This window comes from Psammomys obesus, unplaced genomic scaffold (genome assembly GCF_907164565.1).
Source record: "Psammomys obesus unplaced genomic scaffold, mPsaObe1.curated_primary_1811, whole genome shotgun sequence".
Classification (NCBI taxonomy): Eukaryota; Metazoa; Chordata; class Mammalia; order Rodentia; family Muridae; genus Psammomys; species Psammomys obesus.
Window position 1 is genome coordinate 24,388,817 of NW_026585504.1, and position 20,070 is coordinate 24,408,886.

The 20,070-nt window shown below is 37.6% G+C and overlaps 1 protein-coding gene across 1 annotated transcript in view; it reads right to left on the bottom strand.

The window, feature by feature from the left end:
• The window catches only part of Slc5a12 (solute carrier family 5 member 12), a 50,544-nt gene that overhangs the window by 11,632 nt on the left and 18,842 nt on the right, over nucleotides 1-20,070 (bottom strand). The window contains exons 5-11 of the mRNA XM_055599200.1: nucleotides 18,031-18,185; nucleotides 17,768-17,908; nucleotides 16,511-16,640; nucleotides 15,167-15,255; nucleotides 12,321-12,433; nucleotides 5,873-5,940; nucleotides 1,035-1,121 (exon numbers count right to left, since the gene is read on the bottom strand). Coding sequence (XP_055455175.1) covers nucleotides 1,035-1,121; nucleotides 5,873-5,940; nucleotides 12,321-12,433; nucleotides 15,167-15,255; nucleotides 16,511-16,640; nucleotides 17,768-17,908; nucleotides 18,031-18,185 — 783 coding nt within the window. The remainder of the gene's footprint in view (nucleotides 1-1,034; nucleotides 1,122-5,872; nucleotides 5,941-12,320; nucleotides 12,434-15,166; nucleotides 15,256-16,510; nucleotides 16,641-17,767; nucleotides 17,909-18,030; nucleotides 18,186-20,070) is intronic.

Consider the following 20,070-nt stretch of genomic DNA (forward strand, 5'->3'; position numbering starts at 1 on the left):
ATGTGGTATTGGATAACCATTTAGTATGATCTTCCCTGGGGATGGCTGTCTCCCACTCTCACTATTCCTTAGTTGCTTGCTTTTCTTTGTGTAGTGTTGAGGCCCTGTGGTCTCTCCCATGTCCACATCAGCATGCCTATTGTTGTCTTTCATGTAGTAAGAACTTACCTTACTGAGTATGTCTTTGGATTGTTTGAGTTTGATAACTAAGTATTACCTCAAATTATGACCTAATAAACATAAACATTTTTATAAACTCAAATACTGCAGCAGTGATTTTGACAGTATTCTCTTAATAAGAATGCAGAAGAATTTTTACAAATGCACAAATGTTCACTGTATGTCCAAGCTCACTATCTAATCCTACAGGACCTATCTAGAACAGTATCAACGAAAAACAGATAGCTGCATACACAAAAACAGATGGGCCATTAAACTCAGAACTTATACATAAATACAGACAGGTTTTCTGGAGTCTCTACAACTGTGCATGTAACTGTGTAGAGAAAAATGAAAGTGTATGTCTAATTAGATTGGGAAATTATAAGTGGTTTTGAATAATACTATGTTACTTCTCTTAAAAAAAGTTTTCATCTGGCCTATACCTGGTATACACTCTACTTATATTTACTTGAAAATGTGCTAGTAAGAATGGAAGAGCTAGATGTAAAATTATCTCTGGCGTGTTTTTTCTATGTACTAATCATTTGACATATGTCTGCTGAAAGCCACTTCTTTTTTAATTTGCCTTTTGCTTCTAGACAGGTTTCAGTATATTCTAATGTAGAAGGGCCCAGGTCATGTTTAATTCTATACCTTTGTGTATATGTATGTTTGTAAAAATAGAAGTACAATTAACACAAATTTAGGGGTTAGTTAGGTTTTTATTTTATTCATTTATTTGTTTTTTGTATGTAAACTAGAAGTATAGTTTGGCAAAAGCAAACAGCCTTCCCAACCAGAGGGAAGAGTAGATAGAAAATGGAAAGAGCCTATTTGAACTGGACTTATGAAGAGAGGTATAGAATCCTTACCTTCCAGTTCACAAAAGGAAACACGAGCCCCAAAGTGAATAAACCTAGCATCGGACCCCCACACATGCCAAGGATGCTGAGGGCAGCCTGTAGGATAAAGCAGACCAGATCAGCTCAACTATCCTACAGAATCTGGAATCTCCACTGACTCCACCCTCCTTCAATGAACCTTGAATGAACTTCGGCTGCATTTATTAATTATGGGTTTTCTTCAAATTAATTATGAGTTCATTGTCAAGCATTGTATAAAAAAAGAAATAAAAATGTCCACATTACAAACACACATGCTAGGCATATATCTGTGCACATGAGTGTGTGTATGGGTATGCAGAGATGTATAAAATAGCAGTTCAGTTAACTTGAAATTATTATCTTCTTGTAATGGCAAATGGGCTTTCCTTTCTCTTTTCACTTGCCTGGAATGCACAAAGCCCTGATCTAATTCCCAGAACCATAGAAGGTGTTTGGCTTGCTTGCTTGTTTGTTAATTTACTAAATCAATACATCTATAACTTGTTTTTCATATCCTAAATGGCTGATCAGCTGTTTAATTATGTTTGAAATTTTCTCTCATTTGCCTAATAATTATATGGAGCCCGACCACTGCCACCCCACCCATACCGCTTCTAAGATTCTGATTAGTGTACATAGAACACTATGAAGAGGTCATCAGACATTCTGTAACTCCTCTCTTTTATTCCTTTTGGATACATCCCTTACGGATATTATCTTAATACCTCTTTTGGATATTAGGACATTTTGAGTAAAGAATTTCAATATCTCTCACCCTTAAATGATAAACCCAAATAAACCATCTTATGGTTTATAGACTACCATAAACACAGGTAAAAACATTTGTGTACATAGACACATGCATACACAACAGACATAAAACTACTTTCGTTGAGGCACTCTCTGCATCTGTAAAAGTACTGTGGGGATTTTATATCAGGGCCTAAAGTTTAGAATGCTCCCAAGACTGTATAAAAGTTTGCTTGTCGTATGCCAACCATGTGTCAGGAAGTCAAGAAGGTCCACCTGCTTACTCTAGACAATGACTCCTTTAACCCTCACACTTACCCAGCTCAGTAACAGTAGCCAAAATTTATAGAAAAGAAATTTGGCACTAATAGAACAACATTCAAGTCTACTTTCGTTTAGAGAGTGGACGAAGGCCATCTATACATCTGGATTTGTCTGTCTTTAAAATTTTACTTTTTTTTTTTTTTTTTACCAAAAGCAGTCTTTGAAATTATACATTTTCTTACCAAAAGCAGTCCAAAGTAACTTTAAAAATACCAAGATATCTCTCTCTCTCTCTCTCTCTCTCTCTCTCTCTCTCTCTCTCTCTGTGTGTGTGTGTGTGTGTGTCATTGAGGCAGGGTTTCTCTGTGTAACTTCACTGCCTGTCCTGGAACTCTCTTTGTGGACCAGGCTGTGAGTTTGAGGCCAGCCTGTACTACAAAACTAGTTCCAGGACAGTCATAACTACACTGAGAAACTTTGCCTTGAAAAACTAAACACTAACAAGTAAACAGATAGCTAGACAGATGAAGAGATGATAGATAGATAGATAGATAGATAGATAGATAGATAGATAGATAGATAGATAATAGATAATTGAGTAAATAATAAATAAATAGGTACATCAAGAGCACAAATCACCATAGTGCCCTCCTTTTATTACTTAAAAAAGAAAATGGCTCTGAGAGGGGCTATGTTTGAATTCTCACTGTAATCTGTCACATATCACTAGGATTTGATGAATTTTCTGTTATTAACTTATATGCAGTCAACTTTCACTTTCTTCTTGCAGCATAAACATATAAAAGACTGAGATCTTTCCATTTACTCCAGCCACAACCTAAGTTCTTTTACCAGATATATGTGCTGCAATATTATCATGGTTTCTTTTGCAGATTCTTTTTTTTATTTTTATTAATTACACTTTATTCACTTTGTACCCCCCCTAACCCCCTCCCTCCTCCCTTGCTGATCCCACCCTTCCTCCCTCTTCTTCACACACGCCCCTTCCCATTGCAGATTCATTTTTAAAGAATTCAATCCTTATTATTTCTTTAATAAAACAGGGGCATATGAGCTTAAGTTACTTTTCTTCTATCTTTAGTTATTTAGTATTGGTGGCATTTCCTTTGTTGGTGGTAGGATTAATTCATCTGAAATTTGAAAATAATTACTAGCTATCATGATTGAAAAGTCAATAAAATATTAAAGACATTTAACTCCTCTTGTGGGTGTTTGGAGGGAATGGACAAATTTGGAATGTCTTATGCCTCGAAGCAAAAAGCAACAGAAAATCAATTTAAGACTTTCTATTTTAAATACACATATATTCAAAATGTTCTCTGTGTGTATCTGTAGTCTACAAAGGCTTTCATTTTTACCTTCTTTTCGTTTTCAGTCAGCATCTTTAATTGGAAACAGCTTAAAGCTAGTTTAACTTAGTGTCTACTTCATGCCCAGACCCTTTCTGAGCTTCTCCTCTAAGTGGAGAATAGTATATAGAAATTTGTGCTTTAGGGCTGGAGCTCCTAATGGGCCTTGACAATAGAATGTAACCTTGCTTAAAATGTCAGAAGGGTATCTCATCATACCCACTTTCTGAACCTTTTTCTGGTGAAGATTTGATGTGGATTCTTAAAGAAAACTCAGACAAGCGTTTGAGTGGCATGTCACACATTAGGAGTGGCCCTGAAATGCCCACTGCTCTCACTGCATTTGTCAGTACTATCCCTTGCTAGGGAGCTTTGATTTCTGTGGCATGGCTTCTCAGTGTTAGAATACTTAAAAATCTAGAGAAATCCTGCTTTAGTTGAGATTAAAAAAGAAAATGTCTTGAAATTATCCTACCATTATTCTACCCATTAGGAGAGTTCCAGGTAATCCTGGGGGCAACAGCATATTATATGGAAAAAATGTCTTCAGCATTTTAACTTTCACAAATCTTAAAAGGATTTTGAATTTTAATCATAATGAAGCTGTCATCACTTCACTCATTTTAGTATCTTCCTCTTCTGAAGACCTGACGTTAGTAAATGTCAGAACATGGGACCTGAGAAATCGGCACGAGATTAGAAACTAGAAGGCAAAGAACTACAAACCAAAGGTGTCTCACAGGGAGCTCTTCAAGGCCCTCATTAAGGAAAAAGCCTTCCTGCTCCCATCTGATCCTTCCTTGCGTCCTTCAGTGGGGATGTTCAGCATTTCAATTGCAACAACTTTCTTTGCCATTGGCTTTCACACAGCCTTCCAAATACTAATATACATTTGATCTCATATATTAAGGAAACGTCTTATTTGTGAGATGTTCAACACGAGGGTTGACTATGCAAATAATCTCCCTTGGAACGTTTCACAGATTGAAACTCTTCGGGACACACTTTTTAAATTCTTACGGCAAAACAATACCACAGGACTTGAAAACCAAACTTGAATAAACAAAACACCAAACAAAAACTAAAAGATTGATGGTGCTCTTATGGCCTGAAAGCTGTGGCCACCAGCATCAACCACAAATACATGCTGTAAGTGCAGTGTGGTTTATTAGACCCAGTCCTATCATTCAGACATGTAGGACTTGAGTTTGTGTTGCCTTCCATACGTAAAATCAGAATCTGAATATTGATTTACTACATTCAAATAGCAAAACATTACAGTAAAAAAGGAACACTTGTCTTTATTTACTCAGATGTGGGGAGAGAAATGAGTGGATCACTGGAGTGAATCTCTTGGCTCACTCACCTCTCCTGAGAGACAAGGTAGGGGTTTCCATTGCTAGCCTGCCAGCATCCATGCTGTGCAGACTGTGTGTCATACATTTTAACTGGTCTGGTCACTTGGGCCAGAACACTCAGCTGAACACGAACAGAGGGATGAGTATACTGTTATAACTCACTCACTACAGGTACAATTTCTTTCTGTCAGTCACTCGGGGTGTCTTTGCCTCCTCCAGAACCCGCCGCACCTTAATTACAAATGAGCTAAAAAAAAAATCTATCTCTCAAGAAGGGGGAGATAGTAAGACCTAGAGAGGACACGGGCTCTACAAGGAGAGCAACAGACCAAAAAAATCTAGGTAAAGGGGTCTTTTCTGAGACTGATACTCCAACCAAAGACCATACATGGAGATAACCTAGAACTGCTGCTCAGATGTAGCCTATGGCAGCTCAGTCTCCGAGTGGGTACCCTAGTAAAGGGAACAGGGGCTGTCTTTTACATGAATTCAGTGGCTGGCTCTTTGATCACCTTCTCCTGAATGGGGACCAGCCATGCCAGGCCACTGAGGAAGATAATGCAATCAATCCTGATGAGACCTGACAGGCTAGGGTCAGATGGAAAGGGAGGAGAACCTCCCCTATCAGTGGACTTGGAGAGGGGCATAGGTGGAGATGAGGGAGGGTGGGCTTGGAAGGAAATGAGGGAGGAGGCTACAGCTGGAATACAATGTGAATAAACTGTAATTAATATAAAAAATATTTCAGAAACTCATAGTTTCACCAAAATGAACAAGATGACTTGTTTATTTGTTTAGTAACTACTGATCACACTGAGAAAGAGAAAACAAAGGATCTTAACACATTAGAGGAAATGTGAGAACACATGTTCTATAAACTGAGAAAATAAACCCATTAAAAGTCATCCTATTGCTACTTTCACCTTCTGAAAGTAATTTTTGGTTGAAATTTTCATGTATGTTTCCTATGGATCTGGTATCTACCAATACTAACGTTGGGCCTTGGAGTAACAGACACTGCGTTAGAAGGAATGACAGGGAAAAGTCTGCTGTGAAATCAAATGCCTTTTCCCTTTTTCATTACCTGTATAACACTCCCCATGAAGGACGCAACCACAGCCATGGAGGTACAGACTATGCCAAAAAAGAGACCTAAAAGAAAGAACACGTACAATGATACATTTCCTGGAGGGCTTCCCTGAGCGCTCTGCACTGTTTCCAGCTCAAGTCCTACTGAAGAACCGTAGAAGGAAAATCTTCTATACACAGACAGAACAGTCTTCACTCGGGACTTCAGTAACCTCCCCTCAGGGCAAATGGACTGGCGTCATGGTCCTAAAGACTTCCCTCTAGCGTTCTAAAAGCCTGTCATGTGAAACAACTTGAATGAGGAAATGGTCCAAGGAAATCTAAGCTAATTTTGTGGGCACCAGTTTCGGGTCAGCCACTCAGCAGAAATAAACTGAAGGAGAAGCTACTAGGCTCTTTTAAATATGCACAGATTTTCACCTTTAATGTGATAAATCAGCATTAACACATTCTGCCCACAGGCTTAAAAATCTGAAAGCTTTTCTGGCGTTTCCCCTTTGGTGTTTTGTTCATTACATCTTTATGGTCCTTAGTAATGCTACAGCATTATTACAAGTAACAGTTGATTTGTTCATATGTAACATCAGGATTTGTTTACACATTACCACAAGGAGCTTCAGGTAGCACACTCCTCTGATGTCACACAGCTTGACATTTAAGTCATTGTATTTTTGTAGTGACTTTTAAAGATGATTTGTTCTTTTTTTAAAAAAAATATTGTTTTTAAACATTTATATTTTTAAAAAATATTCTAAGGACATGTTCCTATAATTACTCATCAACGGAATGAAAAAGAGAAAGAAAGACAGAGCCACAGATAGTAATAGGTACAGTGGCAGCTTTAGTTTTGGTCTTCTTAGTTAGTGTGATCACTGATCACCAGTTTTTACAGTCAATTTGGAAAAAAAAATATCTAGAATCACTTAGGAAGGGAACCTCAAAGACGGATTGTCTAGACTAAGTTGGTCTTTGGCATGTGTCTTGCGGATTATCTTAGTTTAATAGATATAGGAAACACACACACACACACACACACACACACACACACACACACACACTGGGTAGTTCCATTCTCTGAATAGACCATTCTGACCTATATAAAATGGAGAAAGCAAGCTGAACACAGCCTCCATATACTCATTCTCTCTGCTCTTGGCTGTAAGGTTAACTAGTTTTTTCTTGTTTCTGCCCCCTTGGCTTCCCTGTAATGAAGGACAATAACCAGTGAGCTAAAATGAAGACTTTTTCTCCTGAGTTGTATTTGTTATACTAGTTTATTCAAGAAGAGGAAATGAAATTAAAGCACCTAAAGATCCACACTGCTCCCACATTGATTCACCTTTGTTAAATTCTCACCAACGGTTGGGCATGTTGCCATATATTGAGTTTATAAAGTCAAAATCTTATTCTCTGCCCGAAGGCTCACATTCTGAAAAAGGACTACATTAAAGAAATCTAAAAATGTATCCAAAATTAATTTCTCAAGTTTATAGCAGCTTTATTCATAATAGCCAGAACTGGGAAAAACCTAGATATCCCTCAACCAAAGAATGGATACAGAAATTGTGGTACCATTACACAATGGAATACTACTCAGCAATTAAAAACAAGGAACTCACGAAATTTCCAGACAAATAGATGGAACTAGAAAAGATCATCCTGAGTGAGGTAACCCAGAATCAGAAAGACACCTGTGGTATATACTCACTTATAAGCAGATTTTAGCCAGGACATACTAAACATACTAAAATCTACAGAACTAAAGAAACTAAACAACAAGGAGGACCCTAGGAGCGATGCTTAATTCTCTTTCAGAAGGCAAATAGGACAGACACCGGAAGCAGCAGAAGAGAGAGAACAGGACAGGAGCCTACCATAGATGTCCTCTGAAAGACTCCACCTAGCAGAAGTTCAAAGCAGATGCAGAGACTTGCAGCCAAACTTTGGGCAGAGTGTGGGGGGAACCTGGAGGAGGCAGGGGTTCCACAAGGACACCAACAAAGTCAACATATCTGTGCCCAGGGTAGGGGGAGGCGGCTGCAGAGACTGATGCTCCAACCAAAGACCATGCATGGGAAGGTCCTAGACCCCCTGCTCAGATATTGCCCATAGGCAGCTCTCCAAGTGGGTTCCCTAGTAAGGGGAGCAGGGGGCTGTCTCTGACATGAACTTGGTTGCTTCTGTTTGACCCCCTCCCACATCCTCTCAGGGCAATCTTGGGCAATCTTGCCAGCCCACAGAGGTATAGGATACAGGAAGTGCTGATGAGACTTGATAGACTAGGGTCAGACAGTAGGGGAGGAGAACTCGTGCTTTCAGTGGACTAGGGAAGAAGAAAATGGGAAGAGGGATAGAAGGCGGGACCGAGAGGAGACGAGGGAGGGGACTACAATCGCGACATAAACTGAATAAATTGCAAATTTTTTTTTAAAAAATGAAAATAATGAATAGTACATGTGCATTTCTTCATTGCTAAATCAGTTCCAATGATGAGATAAAACAGTTACAGAAATAACATCCTCCTCACTCATACTTTTTCATGAATATCTGCTAATAGTTGGGGATTGCACCAGCCACACTACCCATTCACCTTCTGGGATATCTAATCAATGCAGTGTAAAATTCCACAGACTTCACTTATTGAGCAATATGTGATTTCATACATCTAACCTTGTCCTAGCATAAATAAAGAAAAAAATATTGTTATCCTGTCATTCATGCTTACATGAGGCCACAAAGATTAATACATATATAATGAATATTTCTGGAAACAATTCACCAGATAATCAGAAAAATGTCACTTAAAATCAATCAATCTCATTTTACTACAAAGATTACATAGAATCATTTAAGCAAAGAAAAATGAATGTAAAGAAAATAAAAACTGATTCAACGAAAACACAAACACTTAAGAGCCAACACCACTGAGACTTATGAAAATAAAGCCAGATGCAACAGCTAAGCATCTCATATAGATGTGAAACCTTGAGAGCTGGCAGAGCACACCTGCTGAAGAACAATGAGTAGAGGTTCTTAAAAGGATTGTATAAGATTATTTCTAATTATCTCAAACTGAAGCATCCCAGAACCATCCACTAATGAGTGGTAGTTGATACTCCAAATCCGTGGCTGTTTTCCTTACATTCACTTAAGCATGACTGAAGTATTAAACTCTAAGTATGTATATATATTACTTGTACTGAACATACACAGATTCTACAAAACCTGGGTCACAGCGGGACTCCATTTATATGAAATTCTAGAAAAGTAAAAATCTACAGTGGAAATAAAAATCTGGTTGTTGCTTTCCTCTAGAGGTGGCTGAGAGCAGATGATAATGAGAGAAGTCGTGGGAAAGCATTCATGACGACATATCTTAGTAAGTAATTGGGTTTCACAGGTACATGCATGTGCTGCCTAAATGCATGTCAACATGACACAAGTTAGAGTCATTGGAGAGGAGGGAGCCTAAATTGAGAAAATGTTTCTGTAAGATTGGGCCATTGGCAACTAGAAGGGTGATTTCTTAATTAATGATTAATATGGAAGCTTCGTGACCATGTGGATAGAGCCATTTCTAAGCAGGTGCTTCTGGGTTCTCAAGAAAGCAAGCCAGTAAGCAGTACCCCTCTGTTGCTCAGCATCAACCCCTGCCTCCAGGTTCCGGCCCTGTTTGAGTGCTGGTCTTTATTTCCTTCTCTGATGAACTGTTATGTAAAAATATAAACTTGCTTTTGGTCATGGCGTTTCATCACAGCAATAGTAACCCCAACTACGACAATGCATTTCTCAAAACTCAACAAGTATGTACTTAAAAGTTGTCCATTACATTATGAGATAATTTTTTTTTATTAAACGTCTTGAAACAGATAATTAATAATAATCAAGCTAAAATAATTATGGAAAATGAAGTGATATTTGCAACTTACTTTTAAATAACTAAACGGTATAATAGATAAATGGATTGACAAAAAGCTGGATGAATATGTAAAAAAAGTTTACAAAAAATTAATGGAGACTCATATATTTATATGAGGGTATTGATATGTTGCCACAGTATATTTTTTATAGTAAGGTGTAAGGAGCAAAACATAAGAGCAAAAGTAAAAATAACTCTTGTGAAGAGATTTTCATTTGAGGCAAGTTCAAAGAAAATATTGAGAGAAATATTTCAAGGATGCAGAGGTTAAAACTATGACAAAAACAACAAATAAAAGTTATAAATTAGTGAAACAAAAGGCTAAAATAAGAACAAAGAAGTGAATAATAAAACCGTTATATACAATAAGCACACTTTTATAAAATCCAATTTAAATTTGTGAATAGGCAAGAGTTGGGTAAATGGCTGTGTATGAACTTTACACACACACACAGAAAAAAATACATAATAATTTCACACTGATATCAAACAGTTTAAAAACTGTAGTTTGTGGCCATACCACTCTGAATTTAAGATCTGATCTGATCTTGGCAGCTAAGCGTGATGAAGCCTGGTAAGTACTTGCAGAGGAGAAAATATTATGAGAAAATCATATCATCCACAATATCAACAAAAAGAAAAGGAACAGGAAAGTCTGAAAAGAAAGATAAGGAAAAAAGGATAGAGGTGAGAGGGAGGCAATTTGAAGCTGCATATGAGTAGTGCAGAGAAAGCAACTATAATTAAAAAGAAACCTCAAGGCCTGTCCTGAGGGCAAGACTCCACCTCAAACGCTCTAAGTTGTGAAAATGCAAATGTCTTTGAAAATATTCAGGGGTAAGCATGACACTATAGGTGTTCCATGTTTGCAAACAACTACAGAGGAGTTTCCGCCAAGATCAACTGCTAAGACAGACAGATGACCCTGGATTCAGGCACAAAGAAGAATGAAAATTTCTTTTTATGTTGTGAAATTGATGGAAATGGAGAAAGAAGGAAGTTATGGTTGGTGAAAGTGTTCAAAATATATGATACTTGAAAACAATGTCTTTATGAAGCTCATCGCTATGTACAATGACTATACACTAAGAAAGTAACAAGAATATAAATAAAAAAACTAACCATTGAATTAAATATTGTATAATCATTGAACTACATTTTTAAAGCACACATAGCAAAATCGCACAATGTGAAGTCCTGCATGAAAACAACCAGAAACAGGATTATATAGGTATAATTTTAATTACAAACTGAATTACTCCTCTAAATTAGCTGTATTTTCTATATTGAGCATATTTGTTACCCAATTTATTTGTACCTTAAAAACAGCAAATTTGGAGGCTGGAGAAGTAAATGCTTATTAATTCAGAGCACAAACCGCTCTTGCAGAGCACTTGAGTCCAGTTTCCAGCACTCACATCAGATAGTTCACAATTGCCTGTTCCAAGGGAGCTGACAGCTTACGGGCACTATTCTCAAGTGTACAAACCCATACTCAGACGTACACACATACATATACTAATCAAAAATAAAAATCAAGCTGTAAAAAAAAAGCAGGAAAGTTGTTGAAAATATAATCCAACATGGTAACTGCTTCAGTGATTAATATATGCAGTTTTAATAATGAAAATGTCAATGAGAATTTCATTCCTGCATATATTTCAATTATATTAAACTACCACTCTCTTCCTCCAGCTACTCCTGGCTCCTCCCCAAGCCTCCCTCCCAATTTCAAGGCCACTTTATTATTTTTTAGTAACTCACTGGGTCCAATTAGTGTTGCCAATATACTTGCGTATGTGAAGGCATCCATTGTTGCATGATTAGCCGTGTTTAGAGACATCGCTAAAGAAAATTTAATCTCCCTCACCAAACAACCATCAATTGTCAGTCATCTCTATCACACCCTGCCCACCCCCAAGCTCAAGGAATATCTGGATGGGGGTGGGGCAGAAATATTATAAGAACCAGAAGTTGATAGGAACTAGAGCAAAACTGTCATGTAGGCATGACAGGAGCTCTGCACCCATGAATTCACAACAACTGTAGTTGACTGTGCACAAGATCTGCATGAGATCATGCCAATCAACATCCCAGCATGGATGAGTGAGGAATAAATAAACCCACATCTCTAGCTGAGGAAATTATATGCAACTTTTAGTACCACAAGGAACACTGATTCATTGGTATCAAGAGATAATTATTAGATAAAGTGGCCAGTCATACTGAACAGATCATCTCCTCATATGAAACATTTGGTAGGATCAACTCAGCATTGTCAAGACACACTGATGTGAAGAGATTAGAGCACTATATAACCAAAAAGTAAGGCCAGGGCAATGTAAACTAGCTAGTCATTCCTTCCATTCTATTAAGGATTTTAGAAGCTTGAGAATCTACAAGTTTGTGTCTCAGTATGGATTTATGTTTAGTCATGAATCCTGAACAGCAATGCAAGATTCTGATATTTGGCCCAACTAACTTTCATAAAATATATTCAAATATTTCCACCAGCTATACCTACATAAGCCTTTACTGATCCAGGTACTCAGCTTGTCGGAGATGTGTGGAAAACAGCTCTTGACAAAATCCTCAAAGGTCACTGTTGCTAAAGCATTGATGCTGGCAGCCACTGTGCTACAGAAAGAAAAACAAGGCAAAACAAAAAACAAACAAGAAAATGGTCTGAACTAAAAAGAATGCGTTGTAGGTCAACCTTATTATCTAAGAGAGTCAGGTAACAAATACAGAGCCTTGTGAAACAGATCTCAGCATATGTTCATGTTTTAGAACCCAGTGAATTACATGCCCTGTTGAGTCATCCTTCAAACTGTCTATGCAAATACTCTCTGAAAGAAGCTAAGTTTTTTTTTTATAACTCTTATTAATCTTCCTTGACAATATGGTAACAAATAGCAAGCAATAGTTGACGAAGTTTTCACACATACACCAATGTTTGTGCATGCGTGTGTATATACAGAGATAGAGTGTGTCTCTGTTGGAAGCAACATAGGAGTAAGGATTCTAAACCAAAAGTAAGTGCAGTTTTTATTAATTAACAACTTGTTTATCTGTGTATCTGTTTATGCATATGTAAGTGTTGAAAACCATAATCCTTGCCATCTATCTTGGAATATAAAAATCCAACAATCAATTTTGCAACTTTTTGCAGTTGTGAAATTACAGTGAAGGGCAGTTCAAGTTACCCCGAATCTGATAGAAGATGGTCCTTTTTAAAAGTCTCCAAGCGAGTTCCCTAGTCAGGGGAGCAGGGGCTGTCTCTGGCATGAACTCAGTGGCTGGCTCTCTGATCATCTCCCCCTGAGGAATGGAGCTTTCCCAGGCCACAGAGGAAGACAATGCAGCCAGTCCTAGTGAGACCTTATAGGCTAGGGTCATGAGGACCTCCCCTACCAGTGGACTAGGGGAGGGGCATAGGGAGAGAAGACAGAGGGAGGGTAGGACTGGGAGAAGACAAAGAAGGGGGCTACAGCCTGATGCAAAGTAAATAATTTGTAATAATAAATAAATAAATATTGATGGTTTAAAAGAGTGAGAAAAATTTATGAAAAGTAGGTGAAAACTCTAAGAGGATAAACGGAAAATCATGAGCATACACCTTGAGGTACAAGGGACATGATTGCTTTCTACAGCTTGAAGCTTCAAGAGAGTCTGGAAAGGAGAAAGAAAGGAGAGCCTGGGAAGGAGCATAGACTGTAACCAGCTCACAGAATTGCTGCCCCCTCCCTCTCTGACTTCATTAAACTGAGTCTAAATAGACCTGTCAAAGCATCAGAAAGTTGGTGTATGTGTGTTTGTTTGTTTGTTTTTGCAAAATCATCTAAAAGCTTATTTTAATTCCTCACATAGAGCAAGAATTTTTTTAGCTAGTTCAATATATAACTAAATGAAATTTAAAAGGTGAAAAAACCACCCAAGAATGGTTCCTTTAAGGAATATAATAAGATAATGATTTCAATTTCAGTTATTTGTCATTGCTTACAAAATGTAGTTATATAGGGAAACAAAAGAATATAATTAGAAGAAAAGAAGAAACCTTCAAAAATATTTGTGGTTTTAATAATTTGAGGGAAAATATCACAGAAAATTAACTAGAAATAACTGAGATAAAACCCTCAATGTACAGAAAATCATGTAAAAAACCTAATAATCAGCTTCTGATACATATTACATTATATGTTGTATTCATTAAAAGCCCTGACATCATTTCAGCTATAGACCAGCAGATGAAATGAATACAAAGGAAGATTTCTAAAATAGTTGAAATATATAAGAGAAATAGGATGAAATAAAAAGTAACACTTCAAGTCATAGGTAAAAAGATGGATTATTTACTAAAAATTACGACAAATGACTGATAATTTTGAGGGAAAATATATTATATTCTCTATTTTTATATTACATATATTTAGTAATTTTAATAATTAATAACATAACAAACATACTATATGTCATTCATAATTATAGAATAAATTTCCTTTCTGAACAAATTATGGACCAAAGAAAATACATTATCAAATATAATTTATAATGTCAATATCTCAAAAATTTCTTGTCAGCAGGGCAGCATGCTGGAAGCAACCCTTTATAAGACAATATAATGGAGTATATAAGTCAAGTTGAAGCTGCAGTATAAACCTGATGAAGATAGAAAAGATGGCAGCATGCACTGCTCATTGGAATAAGCTACAGGTAGCTGGAAAAGCCAGCTTGAGGCAACAGCAAGGACACAGAGTTGGAACTGCTCAAATCCTAGGGAGCCCATCTTCTAGTATGATGCCTCAGGCATGGAATTTTCAGATTTAATGTCTGCAGTGCTGAGTCCTGATTTTGTCCTTGGCTCATCACGCCTTTTGTGTGTCCCACAAGAATTTGAAAGATAGAATTTTATTTGTTTTTCAGGTTCTTACAGCTGAGTTTGCCCTGACCGTTGTAGAGAGAACTCAGGCTTTTGGTCCATGCTGTAGCAATGAAAATGCTTGGGTCTTTTTGTGATGGAATGAATATAGACAAAGTGACAAAGTTGAAAAAATATCTAGGAAGGTTCAAAGCGTATGTAAAAATTACTCCTGCATCCTGCCTCCACACTTTATTCACTTTTCATAGGGAAGTTGTCTCCCTCATCCTTATTAAATCTGTTTTCTTCTCTGCAAACTGATGAGAATGTGAGTAAAGCTTTTCCCGCACCTGCTATGTGATACCAATGATCAAACAGAAATGCAGCATTGAAGTAGGCCAACTGACACTCAGCAAGCGCTCTGTAGACAACTGATTATGGCCATCTTCATTCCGGTCAGTTCATTGTCACTACCACTGCCACCATCACCTTCATCTTGTCAACATACTAACCTCAGAGTTCCACTAAAGGCACAAGCCACAAAGAGTCCTGGTAGCCCTGGCATAGTGGCAAAAATCTCCATGACAAAATATGGCATCAGCTAGAAAAAAAAAAAAAAAAGAGAGAGAGAGGAGGGAGGGGAGAGAATGGTATTAATAGACATCTCAGCAATATCTGAAATATTGGAATATGAATTCTAGCAAAAGGAGATGAGAACCTAGAACCCCTGCACAGGTGTAGCCCATGGCAGTTCAGTGTCCAAGTGGGTTACCTAGTAATGGGAAGAGGGACTGCCTCTGATATAAACTGATTGGCCTGCTCTTTGATCATCTCCCCCTGAGCGGGGAGCAGCCTTACCAGGCCACAGTAGAGGACAATGCAGCCACTTTTGATGAGAACTAATAGACTAAGATCAGAAAGGAGAGGAGAACCACCCCTATCAGTGGACTTGGGGAGTGGCATGCATGCAGAAAGGGGAGGGAGGGTGGGATCCGGAGGGGAGGAGGGAGGGGCTTATGGGGGGATACAAAATGAATAAAGTAATTAATAAAAAATTTAAAAAAAGAGATGAGAAATTTATTTCCCAGTGTCTTCAATGTGTGAATTTTTCTTGTCTGTTTTGTCTGAATTTAGAATTAAGCTCTTAAAAACTATTCTTGAATGTATGTACTTCAGGGAAACTAGCTATAGCCCAGCTCGTGGGGAAGGACACAATGCAAGATACAATACACATGAAGAGAAAAGGGGAGTGAATGCTTCTTGTGTATGCAGTCTAAGTTAAAACCACATTTTGTGTTCTGCACTTTCATGATATATTTATGCTATGCTAGGAACATTTGATAGTAGGCATTTTGAGAATAAGAACTGTTTGTTTAATTGTATTATTTACTATAACCTCGTATAGACCAGAGTATCCTCTCAAATTCCCTATATAACCAATGTTTGCCTTAAACTCCTAATCCTTTTTCTTCACTTTTAAATACTATAATTCCAAGTACATGACTCCATGCTCATTTTGCTCAATTTTCAACTAAACAATCATTAGTAAACCTCAAACAATGTAGAAAAAGAAGATAAAGTATCATCAACAGCCAAACCCATGGATTCAAACTTAGGTTCTACTTAGCCTTAGCCTGTCTTCAGACTCTGTCCTCATGAACAAGGAGATGTGTCCTCTTTCTGTAGGCCCATGTCTGCATATTAGAATGCACAATGAGTGATGTCATCCAGGAGTTCAAGTAAGAAGCCAGAGGCCTGTACTTCACCAGTGGATGAAGGTCCAGGCAGAATAAAGACGATGCCCCTACTATATAACCTATTCCAGATACTCTACTGTGAAATCAAAAAGCACATACCTGGTCCGGTGCTGAGACAGCACCAGAAGTCCAAGGGTCACAGTCTTTGAAGTAGGAGTACATGATCAAGCCAGAGAGGATGGCACACACCCCAATAATCCAGAGACCCAACAAGTTAAAGTACAAGGCACTAGAAGAGAAAACACAGGACAGTTAGCAAGCTGAATGCCACACTGTGGCGGGCTAAGTTTACGTTCAAGGACTGAATGCCACACTTCGGGAGGGCTCACTCTCCAGCTTGCAAGAAGCATTACACTTTATAATTTCACATTAAAGGAGTCATTACATTTTTAGGACAATTACCAAATTTGAACACACTAAGATTTATATGAATTTTTCTTTGAAAATGAGTTTTCCTCTGAATTGTAATATGTGTGGCATATGACCTGTGTCAAAATTTTCTTGTATAAAATTTTACATATTGATTATTCCTATTATATAACTTTAAGTGATTCCCTCCTACTCAATTAATGGAACTATTAAAAAAAAGACAACTTACATTTTATAACTTCTCTTCCAGAGAGATATTAATGAGATAACATAAAAATAGATAAGTATTGGTTAGAGTTGCTTTTGAGATGAGGGCAGATGAAAGTTAAAGCCAAAGGCAGTATGCTAAGCTAGAAATAGTTATGTTTGATTGAAATAGTTGTTGAAAGGACTGTATAAGAAAAATTACTACATAAGAACACAAACTTCAAATTGGATTCTGCACTCATGTAAAAAGCAAGGCATGGCTGTGCATGCACCTTAGTGGCATGAAAAGCAGAGAGACAAGAGGATCGCTGGACTGCCAGTCTATTTCTAGATCCAGAGAAAGATCCTGTGTCAAAGTAATAAGACCTGGAGAGGCCTGATGCTATATACCTTTAACCCAACACTCAGGGGACAGAAATAGACAGATCTCAGTGAGTATGAGGCCAGGCTGTTGTGCATAGTGAGCTTTAGGACCACTAGAGCTATGTATAGGGACCCTGTCTCAAACAAGCAAATGAACGAAAACCTGAGATGGAGAATGATGAAGCAAGGAATCCAACATCCTCCTCTAGTTTCCACATGCATGCACTCACCCCTAACCCCCAACATACCTGCACACACAGCACTCAAATGTATGCCTACCTACACACTCAAACACACAAATGCACACAAAGACTTTGAGCAAGTTAAATAAATCTTTTATCTCTCCTTTCCACATGCATGCATACTCATGTAATAACTCATCATAATGTAGAACTTCTTTTTTAATCAACAACTTACAGCTTAGCATGTTTTTCTGTTTTGCAAGAGATGCATCTCTGGATGGTTGATTGGTTAACGCCATAGATTCCAAGCCAAGTGAAAGTTCCACCTACTGTAATTGTCCAAAACGTGTGCCGTCTAAGAGGATCTGGATCAAAGCTGTGACACAGAAAAAAAGGGAGGAACTGAGATTTTTTTTTCCTTTGAGTCCCAGCTGTTATCATTTTATGAGTTTATATATCTAATTTTCATAAAGCATGAAAAAATAGCATTGGACCTACTCAAATACATGTAGCCGAGATCCATTCGTTGCTTGTTCTAATACATTGTCGAATCCACCAGCCTGATTTGATCCTTGAATGAGAACTGATAAAAAGCCCACAATCATGACAACCATCTGAAATGCATCTGTCCACACCACTGCTTTTAAACCTCCCTGAAATGAGAAGGATGGTGCGAGTTATTGAAAATGAGACATGCATTCTCTCCAATTCCAAACAGTCCCCCCACTACTGAATCATGCATAAACTCATGGTGACCTGTTACTGAACATCTTTTCAGTATTAAGTTCTGAGTTACATATGGGAATAAAATGGTAAGTGAAGAAGATAGGTCCCCACAAAGTAATTCAATGGGCTTGTAAATTAACGGTAGAATTGGAAATTGAGAAAAATACAAATCTTTCATTTAAAGTGTGGGAAGAGTAATGAAGGACTAGGTCCTTTAAGAAGTACAGTAGAGTCGTGACCTAGGAAGGAACAGTTAAGGTAAATTTTGAAGAATGAATAAAAATAAAAAAGTCTCAGCAGCCAAATTGAGAATCAGTCCAGAACTTGTGAAGAAAAAAAAGAAAAGTATAGAACTCTGAGGAAAAAAGAGAATCCTGGGAGATACAGGTGGAAGTGTGGATAGACTGAAAAGGAAACTGATGAATTAGACAAGGCTATTTAAATGATTTCCTGAGAACAAGGAGAGCCACAAGATGAGATTTATTTCACAGCAGACATTGGTCAGCTACTATGAATTGCAAGGCTGCAGGACCATTAAAAGTTACATGTTGTTCCTGATGACCAAGATGATCAATTAAGGCAAGGCAAAGAAGGAAAGAAGCCTGTGGCTTTGAGAGATAGACAAGCGAAAAGGCTATCAAAGTACATTAAATACAGATAAGGAGGAAATGAAGGAATTGAGTGTAATCACATCAAAAGTTGTCCATCTGGACAACTTTAGACATTTCATGTAACTAGTTACAGTACTGTTTGGAAAGTGAGAGAAAGAGACAGAGACAGATACACAGAGAGACAGAAACACAAAGATAAAGAGAAGCAGAGACAGACAGACACACACACACACAGACAAGAACTACAAAAGAATAAATAACAGTTTCTACCTATATGTGGAGGAATGAGTTTCAGGAGCCTCATGGTGGTTAGAAAGACAGGCAAATACACCAGAGTTTTAGGAAAATTATTCTAATGGTTAAGTTTAGTATAGTTATTAGTCAAGAGTTAAAGCAGTGATTAGACCAAACTTGCCTCCCTTTTAGAGCAGGGGGAAGGGAGAAAACTGCTCATATTCCTTCCTCGGAATCCTGAATTAATTGAGACTAGGGTTGGGTCTTTCTCTTTCTAATTTTTCAAAGTTCTATAAATGATTCTAATGTAGAACTTTTGCTGCAAACGTGGGCAGAAGAGAAGGAGGAAAATGAATGCTTGCTGTAGCATTCCATGACTGGATTCCCCTAGGACCGTCGAGAACGTGGCAAAGGCATTTAAGAAAAAATTAAATGAAGTGGCATACAAAAGGTGCTTTGCAAGTGAACAAGTGCCAGTGAAATGAAAGGAAGTTATATTTTTAACACTGAAAAATAGAATTATGCCGTTACTCCTCCGGAGTGTCAGTAACTTCTATGAAAAGTTGACACGGTTATCTTTAGCTTAAGGGGAAAGAAGACGCCAGAGTTGCCCATCATTTATTTTAATTAAAATTAAAACACGATTTAAAAATAAACATTGAAGTCTTTGCTAAAAGCATTGCATTTGCATGTAGTTTTCAAATTATGTTTTGAAAAACAATAAATCCCCCTGCCCGCATACACATCTCATATAGCACTATCTTGATTTTCTTTAAAGTTGTTAAAACTACCAGGCATAATAGAGCATGCCTTCAATCCCAGCACTTGAGAGGCAGAGGCAAGCAGATCTCTGTGAGTTGAGGCCAGCCTGATTTATATAGTGAGTTCCAGGACAGCCAGAAAAAATAATGCTATCTAAGAAGAAAGAAAGAAAGAAAGAAAGAAAGAAAGAAAGAAAGAAAGAAAG